Source organism: Chaetomium globosum, genomic scaffold (assembly GCF_000143365.1).
Source record: "Chaetomium globosum CBS 148.51 scaffold_7 genomic scaffold, whole genome shotgun sequence".
In the NCBI taxonomy this organism is placed as follows: domain Eukaryota; kingdom Fungi; phylum Ascomycota; class Sordariomycetes; order Sordariales; family Chaetomiaceae; genus Chaetomium; species Chaetomium globosum.
The window spans coordinates 1169924-1183331 of record NT_165982.1 but is presented as its reverse complement, the minus strand read 5'-3'; the positions used below and the strand labels follow the sequence as shown (position 1 = coordinate 1183331).

Below are 13408 nucleotides of genomic sequence, written 5' to 3'. Positions count from 1 at the left end.
ATCGCAGCTCAAAGAGGCAGGTCATAAAGTCACCACCAACATCAGGTAATGACTCAGCTTCGCTGCCCGCTCATAGGAAGGACAGATTGTGCTCTGGTAGGTACAGCATCAGCCCCCCCGCCTTCAGGGCACGTTTATGAATGTCGTAATCTCAGGTTGGCCCCTACAATCTCGCCGTTAGTTTTTCGTCAGTTGCAGTCGTCTACACTGACATGTTCCTTCACCCACAGAACCCATCTCTTGTCCACAATCACTTTCAATACCCTACCAAAGCCCACAACACCATGCACCCATCAGAAAGCCCCCACGAAGACCGGTATCAATCTCAAGACGACAACAAACCTCCATCTCGTACCGCTTACCTTCTCGCTCTGTGCCTCCTCCCACTCCTCACAACCTCCCTAGCCCTCTGGGCCGTCCTCAACGCCTGGCACCTCCAACTCTCCCCCAACATCCCTCACCAGCCACGAGCCCAGCACCACCAGCCCCTCCCAACCCATCCCCACCGATGGACAACCTGCGGCACCACCCCAGCCACCGCCCGCGCCCGCAACTGCCGCTTCGACATCCTCAGCTTCGCCTGGCAAACCCCCGAATGCTACGACGGTGAGCTGATGACCGCCTTCCTGCAGCACCACCCGTGGCAGTTCTACGCGCACCCCAACCGCACCGACGCCGTCGTCAGCCTGGAGGTCGCGCTGCAGGGCGAGCAGACGCTGTACGTGGATTGGGCGTATCATATCGCGCATTGTACGTTTATGTGGCGCCAGATGCATCGCGCGTACAGGCTGCGGGGGTTTGTCGATAGTCATTTGGATGCGTACGCGCATACGCTGCATTGTCAGCGGGTGTTGTTGGAGAGGGGGGTGCCTGGGGGGAGGGTGAATGTCGTCGCGGCGGTGAAGTATCCCGAGTGTAGGGAGGTTGGGGGGAGGGGGTGGAAGTTGGAGGGGGAGAATTTCTCCGGTGAGGGAGGACATAATGGGATTGAACCATGCTCGCGAGAGCGTTCTGCTTAGGGAACCCAATGTAGATGGGGAAGTTGCTGAAGAATAACCGGGCGGCATTTGAATATAAAAAAAGCTCACCAGAGCACCAACATCTACGTCCGCAGTGTTCCAATTATTTGGATCAACCCTGATGCTATCTAAACACAAGTCTATGTGGAAACCGCACCTTGGACGCACCTCTCGGTTCATCACTGCTTCTACAGACCGCTTCTGAATCAAGTTTCCCTTCAAACGGGATACCTGTGTTCTAGGGAGGGCCTGGGGCTTCTCAAGTCTAACTAACAGTGCCAACCAACAGATCCAACAGGGCTCAGGTGCGACGTTGTTCAAGCTTTCATCAGGGTATTGACACGATTATTCTAGTGCAGGATAAACAGGCACATATTAGCTAGGCCTTTTGCTCACAAGGTGCAGTCACCGTTGAAGCCATTCCCACCCCCCTTGCCCCTTGGTTAACGACAACCTGTCTGTCCAACCATCAATGGAGCTCCTTTCCAGCCTTCAATGAGGCATCTTCACTGCCATCAAGTTCTCGTCCAACCGCCCGAACGTTGGGTGGCTAAGCAACCGATCTTGCAAAAGGAACGAACGGTCCATCGTCCACTTGTGGAGCCACTCCCAGTTCACACATTTTCGTTCAGCTGGTGAGTCTGGCTTCGGCGCTGCCATGTGCGGATCCCAGTGGAACGTCCGCATAGACGTATCACCGTTGCAGAGGACGGACTCGAGGAGACTCCAGAGGCAGTGTTCTGTGAGTGGTGTATGTTAGCCTCAATAAGCAATGCATAGTGGGCATCCAGAGACAGCGCGGGACTTACTATAATGACCCATAGCGGCCTTATCTGCAGCTTGTTCCTCCCAAGTCTTGTTCGCGTAGTACTCAGGGTTCAGAAACCACCGGAATCTCATCTGCCAAATGCTGGTTTAGTGCAGTTGTTTGGAAAAAGGGGCGACGGGAGTTGAAGAACATACCAGGCAATGGAGTTCATGATACACGGTGAGCGTAACATAATAATCGGGGTTGTCCGAGCCATCTGCCACACGGACTGAGGGGCGGTTGTTCATGGCTGCTTCGTACCGCTCTGCCGGAACCCGAGTGTTGAAGGCTATGTGGCATGGGTTAATTGCTATCATTGCCCATTCTTCGAGGATCGACTTCAGATACATACGCTTAAGCAGGTCATACCAAGCATCATCAAGCTCGGGACTCGGTTTGCCGTGGACCAGATGGTGGGTCCAGGTATCGCCATGCTGACCGGTTTCGGTGATGACATACTCTTTCTCGTCAGGATGAGGAACTTTAGGGCCGTCAGCTTGATATAATCCTGGGGGTGTCAGTCTTGTCGCGACATACAACTAGAGGCAGGGGCGGAAGGTTGAGGATGATATGAACCGAGAAGAGCCAACTTCGTAATCCAGCAGATTCCAAGGGAGTATGCCACAAGGCCTGCGGTCATGAGCATTGGCCAACGTAAGGTCGAGTACCATCCTCTGGTCTGAAAGTCTCGTTTCTCCTCGAAAAGCGAGCTTGCTGCATCCTCGTCACTGTCCCCCGGGTTGTTGGTAGATACTGGGAAATATTTTGATGGCATTTCTTTCTAAGCTTGGAGAGATCAAAGATGACTGATGGAAATTACGCCGGAGTTTGTGGTTGAGGTAAATATGTCTCTGGGTTGGGGAGGAGATCGTAACGGAAAGGAATTTGATTTTGGTAGAACGGTTGGGGAGCTTCAAGTTCCAGAACGATTCGAGGCGGCGGGAGGCCAAACGGCGAGGCCGCAAGTACTCTGCCTCGGACTTTCCAAGGAGGCCTTCAAGTTTTCCCGGTTACTTTCGGTGGGTGGGCTGCAAGACATTGGTCAAACTCCTTTAGCGCCAACAGTCCCATCGCTTGATGTTAGTGATAGTGTGCGGCGGAGTTCGGTGTCACAACCAACAGAAATCCTTCGCGGTATGTACCAGACTTTTTGAGTCAACGAGGGAGCGTGATAGGTCAGATTCTTGCAGATGCTGTGAGACGCAAACCAAAACATTTGATGTTCCTGGTGAAGAAGCCTGGGATAGGCCCAGCGCCACGCAACTGTTCCGGCACCATGGACCGCAAACGCGGCTCTGCTGACCACCTCAATCAGGAAGGTGTGCAATGGGGTTGGCTTTAGTTCCAAGTTACTTCGGCGCGCCAGTGGCCTTACGATGCAACAGACGTATCGGATACTGTGTAAGTTCTTTGCCGCCCCCATGCCTCATCGACTTGAAAGTCTCATCCAAATGCAAGGGAGAACCGCCATGGCTGCAAGGCAGATTGGGGGACTTTTGGTAGACCCAGGATTGTTGGTGATGAACGGGGCAGACAACGCGCTCGGGCCGACCTTCACACCATCTGCAAGATGATCGAAGAATGGCCCTAGTGAACGAGTACTTCCAGTACCATAGGTATCCGGCCCACCGCCGCTTCAATGACTTATAAGGGGACTGAGCCTCCCGCAACCTGATCCCCAAACTCTTTTCTCATCCGCCATCTTTTTCATCCAGCTCCCCTTACAACTGTTCTCCACCACCCAGGACTCACTCAACTGAACCAATCTCAAGCCACCCTTTCTTCCTCCTCAACTTCCTACAATGCTCTTCAAGCAGTCCATCATCGCCGCTGTCATGGCCTCAGCCTCGTTGGTTCTGGCACTGCCGGCGCCCAACGCGATCAACCTCTCGGTCCGGGATGAGGACTCCGACGCGGATTATTACAAGCGTTCAACATTTGAGACGTTTGTTTGCAAGCGCAATGACAAGTATGTACCCTCTTCACTTCTCTCCAGCAGTGTTTGGGCTCTTAGACGTAGGGTTAACATTTTCCAATAGCCAATCTCTGAGCTGCCTCCGCAAGAAGAGTGACGGCGGGGACGAGTCCAAGTCTGCCAACGTTTAACCTTGCAGGCTGCAGCCGTGAAATAAGTATCGATGGTTTGGTTGGTTGGGGGAATCGTGCAGGGAGGGCCGAGGGGGACTTTGCTGGGTTTGGATAACACCTTCGTTTATCAGCCAACTATCCATAACGTTGCGAGAATATGAATCTGAGCTTGCCACATTGTGTCTTGACTGTTGTGCACTGGGGATACAGTGATGGATATTGAGGATCCTGTCTCCAGTGTCACATGGCTTCCATCTCCACTCACAACACCCATGCACAACAACTCTCGCCACCAAATCACCCCCTTGGCCTATAATCAACGTGACCAGCATCCGGAGCAGCCCAACTTGGTCGTAATGTTGCCGGCCCAAGATAGTCGGCCCAATCTGGCAATCCCGCTTCGCAACGCCGGGCATCCGAGAGTTTACCCCTTGGGCCCACAAACGAACCTTTTTTTCTCGGCAACGCCAACTATCGGCATAACATTGGCTGGCCTTATGTGTGGATTCGAGCAGCCCCATGACTCGCGTCAAGGATCAACAAGAAATATGGGGATAATACGAAAACTACAAGGGGGCTGCGGCTTGTCGGCTCCCTCTTTTGGTTTCATCTTTCAAGACTTCGGTATGTTTCAGTCCTCGGCCCCTTTCATGATCTTGGGGGACGATATGAGAGAGAAACGCTTTTGATTCTTTCTCCATCTGCTTGTCTATCCCGGCCAGCAGTAAGGGGCAGGGTACCGGAATCCCGTTTCGCCAGTCATGGGACGAAGAATTGCCGGTTTTCTGGCGCCAACATCGGTAGTTAATCTGCTGGCCATAATCAGCACCGTCTTCCCAGCTGCCGCAGACGCAGCGTATGTACAATGGATACGCTGCCCCGATGGAAATGGAGGCACGCAGGGGTTTAAGGACCTCTGGCCAACATCGACGACGGCGCGCCTCATCTCCGACCGTGACCCCGTTGCGCAGTCCGGTCCGAAGCTAGAATTCGATATCAGGGCCGATTATGCCGGCGAGGCGACGTGTACAAAGCTTCTGCAGGGCGGCCCGCCAGATGTAACGGTCAAACTCGATGCGCTGGGCTTGTCAGAGACATATGTCGTCCGCCCTATGAACTGGACGTGCTTGTCGTTTTGGGACAGGCCTGCTGTGGAACAAAAGTAAGTCGCAAGCTCCCCTATTTTTCTGTCCAGCCACTGGAACAATGAGTCTCTAGTTTCCTAAAGAACCAGTCACCCGAAATACGACTGGTTGCGCAACATGACGTCGGCAAGCTTGGGTTGCTGCCAGCATTTTCAACGCAGGTATCCTTCTCGGCTAGCAACAGGACCGGTTCGGAGTTAGCATCGTCAGCGTGCGTCTATTCTGAAATTACTCCAGAGATAAGGCATGTGGTATTGACTGCAGCACGGTACGGGCCCATTGTTGTGTTCTTGTTGGTGTTCCTATCCGGCCTCCTGGTCACCCTTTTCGCCCCAGCCGTGTCCGCGCAACGTCCCCCCTCGTTGGGTGAAGGCTCTCAACACCACCTCACCACCAATACTCATTATGGCCTCCAAAGAGCTATTCTCCCGGGCGTCGGCGACTGCCTACTCCACCTACAGTTCATCTTTTTTCTAGGTGCTCTTACACTTCGGTACCCCGGCTTCTACCAACCGATCACCAGTCTACTCCATTGGTCCGCACTATTCAGTCCCATCGGCCCCTTTGGCCAGGAGTGGAGGTACGATGGCGTGAAGGACGGCATCTATGAGATCAACGGTACGCTCACAGGGACGTACGGCCTAGAACTCATGTCACAAATCACGGGTGGACCGGTGACCACGGACGTTTGGTGGAACATGGTTGTCATCGCGGCTATCATCACCGGTGTTGTTGCCGTGTTTGTCTTCCTCCATAAACTTCTCGCACAGCATGCTCCATCTCTCAACTGGTTGGCCACATATGAATATCCGGGCGGCGAGGGCCCAACCTCTGGCTCGGCCTTTGCTCGTGGGATGTGGAACGTGCTACGAGTCATCCTCAGCTACTTCCTCACCCCTATCGTCGCCATCTCAGCCTACCAGCTCGACAACCTCCTGCTACCAGCATACCACCTCGCTCTCGCCTCCTTGTTGATTGTTCTAGTAATAGGCGGTCTGATATGGATGTGGAGGATTGCGCCTTCAAATCAGCTGGGAATCCTGCTTCTGGACCCGTCAAAGCGATATCGCCGAGTCAGTACGGATGGCACAGGTAGTGATGCCGACTTGGAACGGCCAGAGAAGGCCAGGGACCTTTTTGTGGCCATCTTCTTCTTGCTGGCGTTTGTTCGAGGGATCACAATTGGTGGGCTCCAATTCTCGCCACTTGCGCAGGTTATCGTCCTGGCCGTGGCCGAGCTGTCCCTGCTCGTGGCCACGGCGGTGCTCCGGCCCATGAGACGGCGGATCTTGTCCGTCTTCGTCGGGTCTGGCGTCGTGAGACTCGTCATCGTCGCACTCACGGCTGTCTTCCTCCCGGAGTTGGATGCCGACATATCGACAAGGAGCGGTGTAGGGGTAGCCATTCTCGCCCTCCATGCCGCCGTCTTGGTGTTTGGGTGCGCTGTGCCAGCCGGGATTCGTATCGCCAGTCTCGTTAGCACCAGCAAAGCGCCTGCTGATGAACCCGAGGTGAGTAAAAAAGCTTATACAGTGCTACGATTCCGGGATGCCCTAACAAGTTTTTCCACTCTCTAGATATACGGGTTAAGTCAGCTCCGACGGCGCAGCTACGCCCTCAACAACCTCTCCGTTGCCCCCCTACGCTCCCCTGCACCAGCAGGCCCCTACGCCTCGCCAAGGACGGACCATTCAACCTCCTACCACGGCCACAGCCTCAGCGACGCCAGCAGCGTCTTCTACCCCAACTATAGCTCATCCCCCGACGGGCCCTATCTCCGCGCGGTGCCCCAACACCACTACTTCCGCCCACCACGAACCTCCTCTTCCACCAGCCGAACCCGCCCCCACGCCTCCAGCAGAATCACCTCCCACCCCCCATCAACATCAAGCCCGCGAACCTCCAGCTCGCAACGCTCCTCCTCCCAAAGCGGCAGCTCCCCGCGCGCCGCCCGATCCTCCCTCCTCCCCGCAACAAGCTCCCCACGCTCAGAAACCTCCAGCTCGGAGGGCTCCGAGGGCGCCGTCACGGACACCTCCGAACTACCGCTCTACACCCCGCAATTGGCCAACTACGCCTTCCGCGAGGCAGACCTGTACTACGGGCACGGCCGGCCCCGGCGCACCGGCACTTTTGGCCCCGGCGCTGCCGCCGCTGGTCGTGGGGGTGTCAGTGGGGGTGGTTCGGCTGCGGTTGCGCCGGCGCCGGGGAGCCAGCCGTCAACGGTTCGCTGCATCGTGTCGGGCATGCGGGACCAGCTGATGGGACGCAGGTCGGCGTCGGTGGAGAGGCGGGGGGCGGGGAAGGGGTTTGAGGTGAGGAGGCCGCCGCGGCCGGGGGGGCTGTGAGTTGGTAGTGTTTGTGTTAGGGCAATGGGGAATCGGGGGGTGAGTAATAAGGGGGTGGGGAGTGACGGAATCTAACAATGGTGTAGAGGTGATAATGTATGGTAGCTAATTAGAATTAATACACTGGGGCGTCGTTTACATTGCCAAAGCTGTCTTATCTTCTTACGCTCGGCATGATGGTCGCGCTCATGAGGTGGTAGGTACCGAGCAGCCACTTACCCAAGGCCCATTTTGATCCTTGCCATTGCAATGCCGTCCCTCGCTACTTTCTGGAGCAAAAGGACTTCTTTCGGACGACTTGACGACTGCTGTACCCACCTCCTCGCGTATGGAGGTGGCAACTGGGGTCGGACGGGCTGACCGATCGCTGGGCCAAGGGCTTCGGTGTAACTTGACGTCGCATTCTCAGCCGAGAATGCGACCAAGGTGAGCTCCCAATAGGCATCGGTATTTCCCCTCACACAGGCTGACGCGAGGAGCTTGTATCAGCCCTCTCCCCGTTTGATACGTAGGCAATCGGTAATCATCGTTGGCCACAAAACCCGAGCCCCCCAAGAAACTTCAGAGCAATCCCAGAAACATTTACCCGGACTTGAGGCCTGTCTTGACCCAAGATGACTCTTTTTGAGACCGTGATGGAGCATCAATGGCCTCTCATGGTTGCCATCACGGCGCTGTATGTCGTGAACGCTTTGCTACGATACTATCGGCTACGCCAGTTTGGTGGACCATGGGCGACTGGGTTTACCAAGATCCGACATAATATCAACGTCTTCACGGGTGAGGCTCACCATTGGTACCAAAAGGTCAGTGAGGAATATGGTACGTCTGATCCCACCTCCACCAACCTATGCCTGACTCCGGCCCTTACACATACACTTGGATACTAGGACCTATCGCTCGAGTCGGCCCAACCTCCCTTATCACGTCCGACCCCGAGGTCTGGGCCCATATCAACACCAAACCCGGATACAAGCGATCTAAATGGTATTTTGAAGCCTGCCGCGTCGAGTATCAGCGCGACCACATCTTCAGCCAGACCAACACCAAACTCCACGACGAGCGCCGCAAGCAGATCGCCCCTGGCGTAAGCACCTTTTTTTCTCCCCATCGCCCCATCACAGCTAAACTAACCCTCTCAACAATATCAGTACTCAGGCCGCGAAAACCTCGAACTCGAAACCTCCATCGACGCGCGCCTCACCGAGCTCGTCACCCTCATCCGCCGCAAATACCTCTCCCGCCCCTCCACCAATGGCAGCGGCAGCGGCGGCGGCGGCATCATTGCCATGGACCTCGCCAAAAAGATCCAATTCTTCACGCTCGACGTGATCAGCGCCGTCGGCACGGGCCGCCCCCTCGGCATGCTTCGCGCCGATACCGACGTCGACCGGTACATCCGGTCGAGCGAGGAAGGGCTGCGGATCGGGGCGGCGTTTTCGGGCCTGGGCCTCTCGTGGCTCGCGCAGGCGCCGATCCTGGGCGCGTGGCTGGCGCCGAGGCCCGAGGATAAGAGCGGGTTTGGGGCGCTGATGGGGGCGTGTTTCCGCGTGGTGGACGAGCGGGTGCGTGGGGCGGCGCGGGATCAGGGCAGGAGGGATATGCTGGCGTCGTTTATGAAGCATGGGTTGGAGGGCGCGGATTTGAAGTCGGAGGTGTTGGAGACGTTGATTGCTGGGTCGGATACCACGGCTGCGGCGCTGAGGGCGACGATGTTGTATGTTATGGGGCACAAGAGGGTGTATGTGAGGCTGCAGGAGGAGATTGATGAGGCGGTGAGGGAGGGTAAGGTGGGTAAGGACGGGGAAAGGGTGATTTCGTTTGCGACAGCCAAGCAGCTGCCGTATTTGCAGGCCGTCATCAGGGAGGGTTTGAGGGTGTTTCCCCCGGTCAGGAACATCTTGCCCAAGGATGTTCCCGCGGGCGGGGATACGGTCATGGTGAATGGGAAGCCGGTGTTTCTGCCTGGTGGAGTCGACATCGGTTACTCTGCATTGGCCATGCACCATGACAAGAAGCTGTATGGCGAAGATGCTGCCCTATTCCGGCCCGAACGGTGGTTTGAGCCTGATGAAGAGAAACTGGCCGCTATGCTCAAAGTTAATGAGCTTACGTTTGGCCATGGGCGGTGGCAATGCCTTGGTAAGAACGTGGCTCAGATGGAGTTGAACAAGACGTTCTTTGAGGTAAGTTCACAGACGTAGCCAGAGTCCTCGGAAGCTCGCTAACGAACCACAGTTATTCCGGTATTTTGACTGGGCTATCGCCCATCCTGCGAAGCCCTGGGATATCATGAACACTCTTGGTATTTTTGTCATCAACGACATGTGGGTGCAAGTGACGGCCCGCTGAGAGATGGGCCAAGGCAGGCTGATTACAAACGTATTGCTCGCTTTTGATCTGAACTTTCTTCGGTAGGTAGAATACAATTTCAGACTTAGGCCTTGGTATGGGCCGGGAGATGCATGATTTTAGGTTCGTGAAGGGCGCCAAAATGCCTGGAGGAACTCCAGGTTCCTTAGGTCAAAAATGCCATGGCCTGCTCTAAGTACGAACCAGTTTTTTCTCCAAAAAAAAAAGCCCAAAAAAACCCTACAAAACGGTGGCATTTCTAACCTGTACTGTCGACTTCTCACTGTAGAATTTTGGCTTTTTTCTCCTTTTCGACTTCTCTCGATGAGTTCTCCTTGAACTGTAGCGTTTTCCTATTTGAACTGTAGTGGTCCGTGCGCAACACTGCAAAACGTCGGCTAATTAATTCTGCCGCTCTGATGCAACTGCCACACAGCATCACAGCATAACACCCGAAGCAACGTTACGATTCCACAACGGCGCAGTGAGAATACCCTCATTTGGGCATCGAGAATGGATTATTTAAGTGCTAATTTTTTGATTTCAGGTTTTCTTATTAAATATATGTCATTGCGCAGTCTGCAGGACATGGAGGAGTTACCGGCTTCACTCCAACCAGAGGCTGTCTTGACAGGGTCTCCTTATGGTGCACCTGCACCACCAAGCATCCCGCCAGGCCACCGTCTCCTCACTGGCCCGGCTTACGCCTCCTGCAACGAGCTCTTGCTTGATCTGAACTTTTAGGGGAAGTCCTATGGTCTGGGATTTGTGAAGAGGCGAGCTTCGAATTGAGAGTTTTGCGTATTTTCCTGAATCAGGGCTTGAAGAACTTCTTGGTATTCGTGCGTTCTGCTGGATGAAAATGGTGACTATTGGAGCGAAGTTCCATGATTTGTCTCCAAAGTAGGGCTCCGAATCATGCAGCTCACCGCCTTCCCGTTTTGGCTGACGCACGGACCACTACAGTTCAAATAGGAAAACGCTACAGTTCAAGGAGGAGAACTCCTCTCGATAGCATCTCGAAGTCTGGCGTCATCTGCATTTTGCTTCGTCGAATTGGCATCTCGCAGTTGGTCTTGGCGGTGGAGGTGCACGGACTGTTGTTGCTTTGGTCTGGCCAATCAAATCGCCGGAAAAAAGCCGCTTACCCGCACTTTGGCATCAGGGCCCCTGTGACTCGCTGCTTCGCTCGTGCCTTTGCGTGCCTCCGTCGCGCAATCCTCGACAATCACGAACCAAAAAATTAAATTTCTGTCAAAAAGTGGCGGAAATGAGGTTTCATGGTCGACATCTATTATGGGTTGACTATTGCTACTAGAGCGACGTACCCGCATCTTCGTCAGCAGCTTCAGCAGCCTGCGCTGATTCAGGCATGGCGTCCCATTCCTGAAACCACGGCTCGTGCCTGTGGTCTTCCTCGAACCGCCGTCTGGTCTCCTCACCCTGTCGTTCCAGCTTGAGGATGGCGTCCCTCATGTCTTTATCAAGCACGTTCTTCGGCTCGATGAAGTCACTGCGCGCCGGCTTCCGAAACAGATGCAGCCCGTCCCAGCTCTGCGCCCTCGACAGCTGCACGTACAAGCTCATGAAACTGGGCCGAGTCGCTGTGCCGCCGCCGCGTACCCCTTTCAGGTTGACGAGGACGTCTGAGAACTGCTTTCCCTGGCTCTTCTGATCCGTCATGGCGAAGGCCGGCGTGCAAAGAGGTCCCGTTCTGTGGGTGACCCACCGAAAACCCGGCTTGCCGTGGCGGAGCACGTCGCCCAGCTCTTCGACGCGCAGCCGCTTCGCCGATTCGGTGTCATGCTTGGCTACAAAGATGGAGATGTGTTTGCCGTAGGCACGGGCCCACTGGACGACGGCTGCCATGTTCAGGTCCCACCGGTCTTGGTTCAGGGGCGTGATGGCTCTCAGACCGTCTACGAAGGACGCCTTGCACGACGGTGTATAAAGGCGTTGACTGAGCCGCTGGAAGTCCAGCTCGGTCTGCTCGCCGTTGCGCAGGCGCCCGAGGAAGCCCCGAAGCCTTGGGCAACCAGCCGCGCGGACCTGCTCCTGGAGGATGACAACGGTTGTGAACTGGAGGAACAGCCTGTGCGCTGCGAGATGCTTCGCCAAGCTTTCCGGTCTCTGTCCGCCATGGTCCCTGGGCGCCGGCAAGAGGAGGCTGGTCTGCAGGACGGGGTCGAACTGGAAGAAGTCCCCGAAGAACAGGACCATTGGGATCCCGCCAAACGGGCGATAACCCTCTCCCGAGCCAATCAGAAGCAAGAGGTCTACAGCGGGAAAAAAGAGGGCGCGACTGTACGATTCGACGCTAGTCTGACTGAAGAAACCACGTTTCCTTACTTTCCCAGCATTCGTCAATAACCATCATGAAATGGGAAAAAAAAAAGACAATTACATCGTTGACTCCGCTATGGGGCCTACCTGCAGCCGGCAAGTTCCTCCAGGCTTCCTTTGGCGTGCCCGCGCGCAGCGGGCACGATCACTCCTGTTCAATAGGGAAACGGACCTGAAAAGGCATCCAATCAGGAACCAGCGTCAGTGGTTTAGTGGTAAAATCCATCGTTGCCATCGATGGGCCCCGCGTTCGATTCGCGGCTGACGCATTTTTTGACCTTCAGCACATACTTGATGCCCTTCTCTTTTGTCTTCATACACTACCTCCCGACCCCCTTTTCAACTCGGAACTGGAAAAGGGACACTCAGTCTGGAGTGTAGACAGCATTGGGGGGTTAGTAGGCATCACGAGATATAAAAAAATTCATTGCAATATCAAACCCACACTACTGAAGGTGCCTTGCATTATTCGCTCTCATCTGGTGGCGGCATCATGCTCGGCATGGGGTGCCAGTACCGGCTGGCCGGATCCCACCACCCCTTGTCAAGAGTCGTCGCGTTCCGGCAGTTCGGCTTCTCATATGACGCCTTGTCCCCAAACGGCCACATTGGGATGAAACACACCTCATCAAAATTGCAGCCCGCGCACTCCTTCCATGTGGTCCACTTCAGCTTGCCCATCAACACTCGTAAGGACTCCTTAGCCGTAATGATCGAATCCTCATCCGCATGGGTATTCTCAACGACCAACTTTCGGACCGTAAGCAGTGTTGAGCAGATGTTGTGGGTGACAGTCTCGATGGCTGCTAGGATAAGATGATCTTCCTGTGTGTCGGGGACGACTACCCTGGTGTAATATCGAGTGCAGCGTCCAAGAGCGGCCTGGTATCCATCATCCTCCTCGGAGTAGTCGATGTGCGTGTTCAGCAACCCATTCACCTCACCCTGCATCCACGCAAGAGACTCGACCCTATCAGCCATATACTTCAACCGGTCTGCATACCGCGCCACAATCAAGTCCACCACCCCTTGCCAATCCACCACCCTCCCCTCGCGCTCGACCGGCGGCTTCGGCAGAGCTAACATCCTATAACTCTTCGTCTTAACTCACCATGACTAAGCGGCTCTCGCATGATTCACCTCGTATAGTTCTCATGAAAGAGAATTCAATTTTCTATATACATCGCCCTTCTGGAACGTCCGAGCGCCGATGTCCCCCAACATCGCTGATCTCCGTTGCGATGGTGATACAAGGGCAGTTTTAACTTCCAGCTATTAGGAAATTAACAAGTCGATGTCGTAACC

At 55.1% G+C, this 13408-nt stretch overlaps 7 protein-coding genes and 1 non-coding gene across 8 annotated transcripts in view; 5 read left to right on the top strand and 3 right to left on the bottom strand.

The window, feature by feature from the left end:
• Positions 1–284: 284 nt before the first annotated feature.
• CHGG_09961 (uncharacterized protein) lies at positions 285–1019 on the top strand (the record flags this gene model as incomplete). The annotated part of the gene is made up of 1 exon (XM_001227887.1): positions 285–1019. One exon carries the CDS (start codon positions 285–287, stop codon positions 1017–1019), a length of 735 nt encoding a protein of 244 aa, XP_001227888.1.
• Positions 1020–1511: 492 nt separating this feature from the next.
• Positions 1512–2602, bottom strand: CHGG_09960 (uncharacterized protein; the record flags this gene model as incomplete). Its single annotated transcript, XM_001227886.1, has 5 exons — positions 1512–1759; positions 1829–1919; positions 1983–2116; positions 2180–2335; positions 2404–2602. The coding sequence occupies 5 exons, from the start codon at positions 2600–2602 to the stop codon at positions 1512–1514; spliced, it is 828 nt and encodes a 275-aa protein (XP_001227887.1).
• A 1027-nt stretch (positions 2603–3629) lies between these two features.
• CHGG_09959 (uncharacterized protein) lies at positions 3630–3933 on the top strand (the record flags this gene model as incomplete). Its single annotated transcript, XM_001227885.1, has 2 exons — positions 3630–3796; positions 3867–3933. 2 exons carry the CDS (start codon positions 3630–3632, stop codon positions 3931–3933), a joined length of 234 nt encoding a protein of 77 aa, XP_001227886.1.
• Positions 3934–4676: 743 nt separating this feature from the next.
• On the top strand, positions 4677–7408 carry CHGG_09958 (uncharacterized protein; the record flags this gene model as incomplete). The annotated part of the gene is made up of 4 exons (XM_001227884.1): positions 4677–5077; positions 5134–5221; positions 5522–6571; positions 6638–7408. 4 exons carry the CDS (start codon positions 4677–4679, stop codon positions 7406–7408), a joined length of 2310 nt encoding a protein of 769 aa, XP_001227885.1.
• Positions 7409–8022: 614 nt separating this feature from the next.
• CHGG_09957 (uncharacterized protein) lies at positions 8023–9760 on the top strand (the record flags this gene model as incomplete). Its single annotated transcript, XM_001227883.1, has 4 exons — positions 8023–8230; positions 8299–8495; positions 8560–9594; positions 9647–9760. The coding sequence occupies 4 exons, from the start codon at positions 8023–8025 to the stop codon at positions 9758–9760; spliced, it is 1554 nt and encodes a 517-aa protein (XP_001227884.1).
• Positions 9761–11054: 1294 nt separating this feature from the next.
• Positions 11055–11980, bottom strand: CHGG_09956 (uncharacterized protein; the record flags this gene model as incomplete). Its single annotated transcript, XM_001227882.1, has 2 exons — positions 11055–11074; positions 11203–11980. The coding sequence occupies 2 exons, from the start codon at positions 11978–11980 to the stop codon at positions 11055–11057; spliced, it is 798 nt and encodes a 265-aa protein (XP_001227883.1).
• A 321-nt stretch (positions 11981–12301) lies between these two features.
• CHGG_11244 lies at positions 12302–12372 on the top strand. The gene has a single exon. It is a non-coding gene; the product is annotated as a tRNA-Gly (tRNA).
• Positions 12373–12568: 196 nt separating this feature from the next.
• The window catches only part of CHGG_09955 (uncharacterized protein), a gene marked incomplete at both ends in the record, with an annotated part of 1589 nt that continues 749 nt past the window's right edge, over positions 12569–13408 (bottom strand). The window contains one exon of the mRNA XM_001227881.1: positions 12569–13182. Coding sequence (XP_001227882.1) covers positions 12569–13182 — 614 coding nt within the window. The remainder of the gene's footprint in view (positions 13183–13408) is intronic.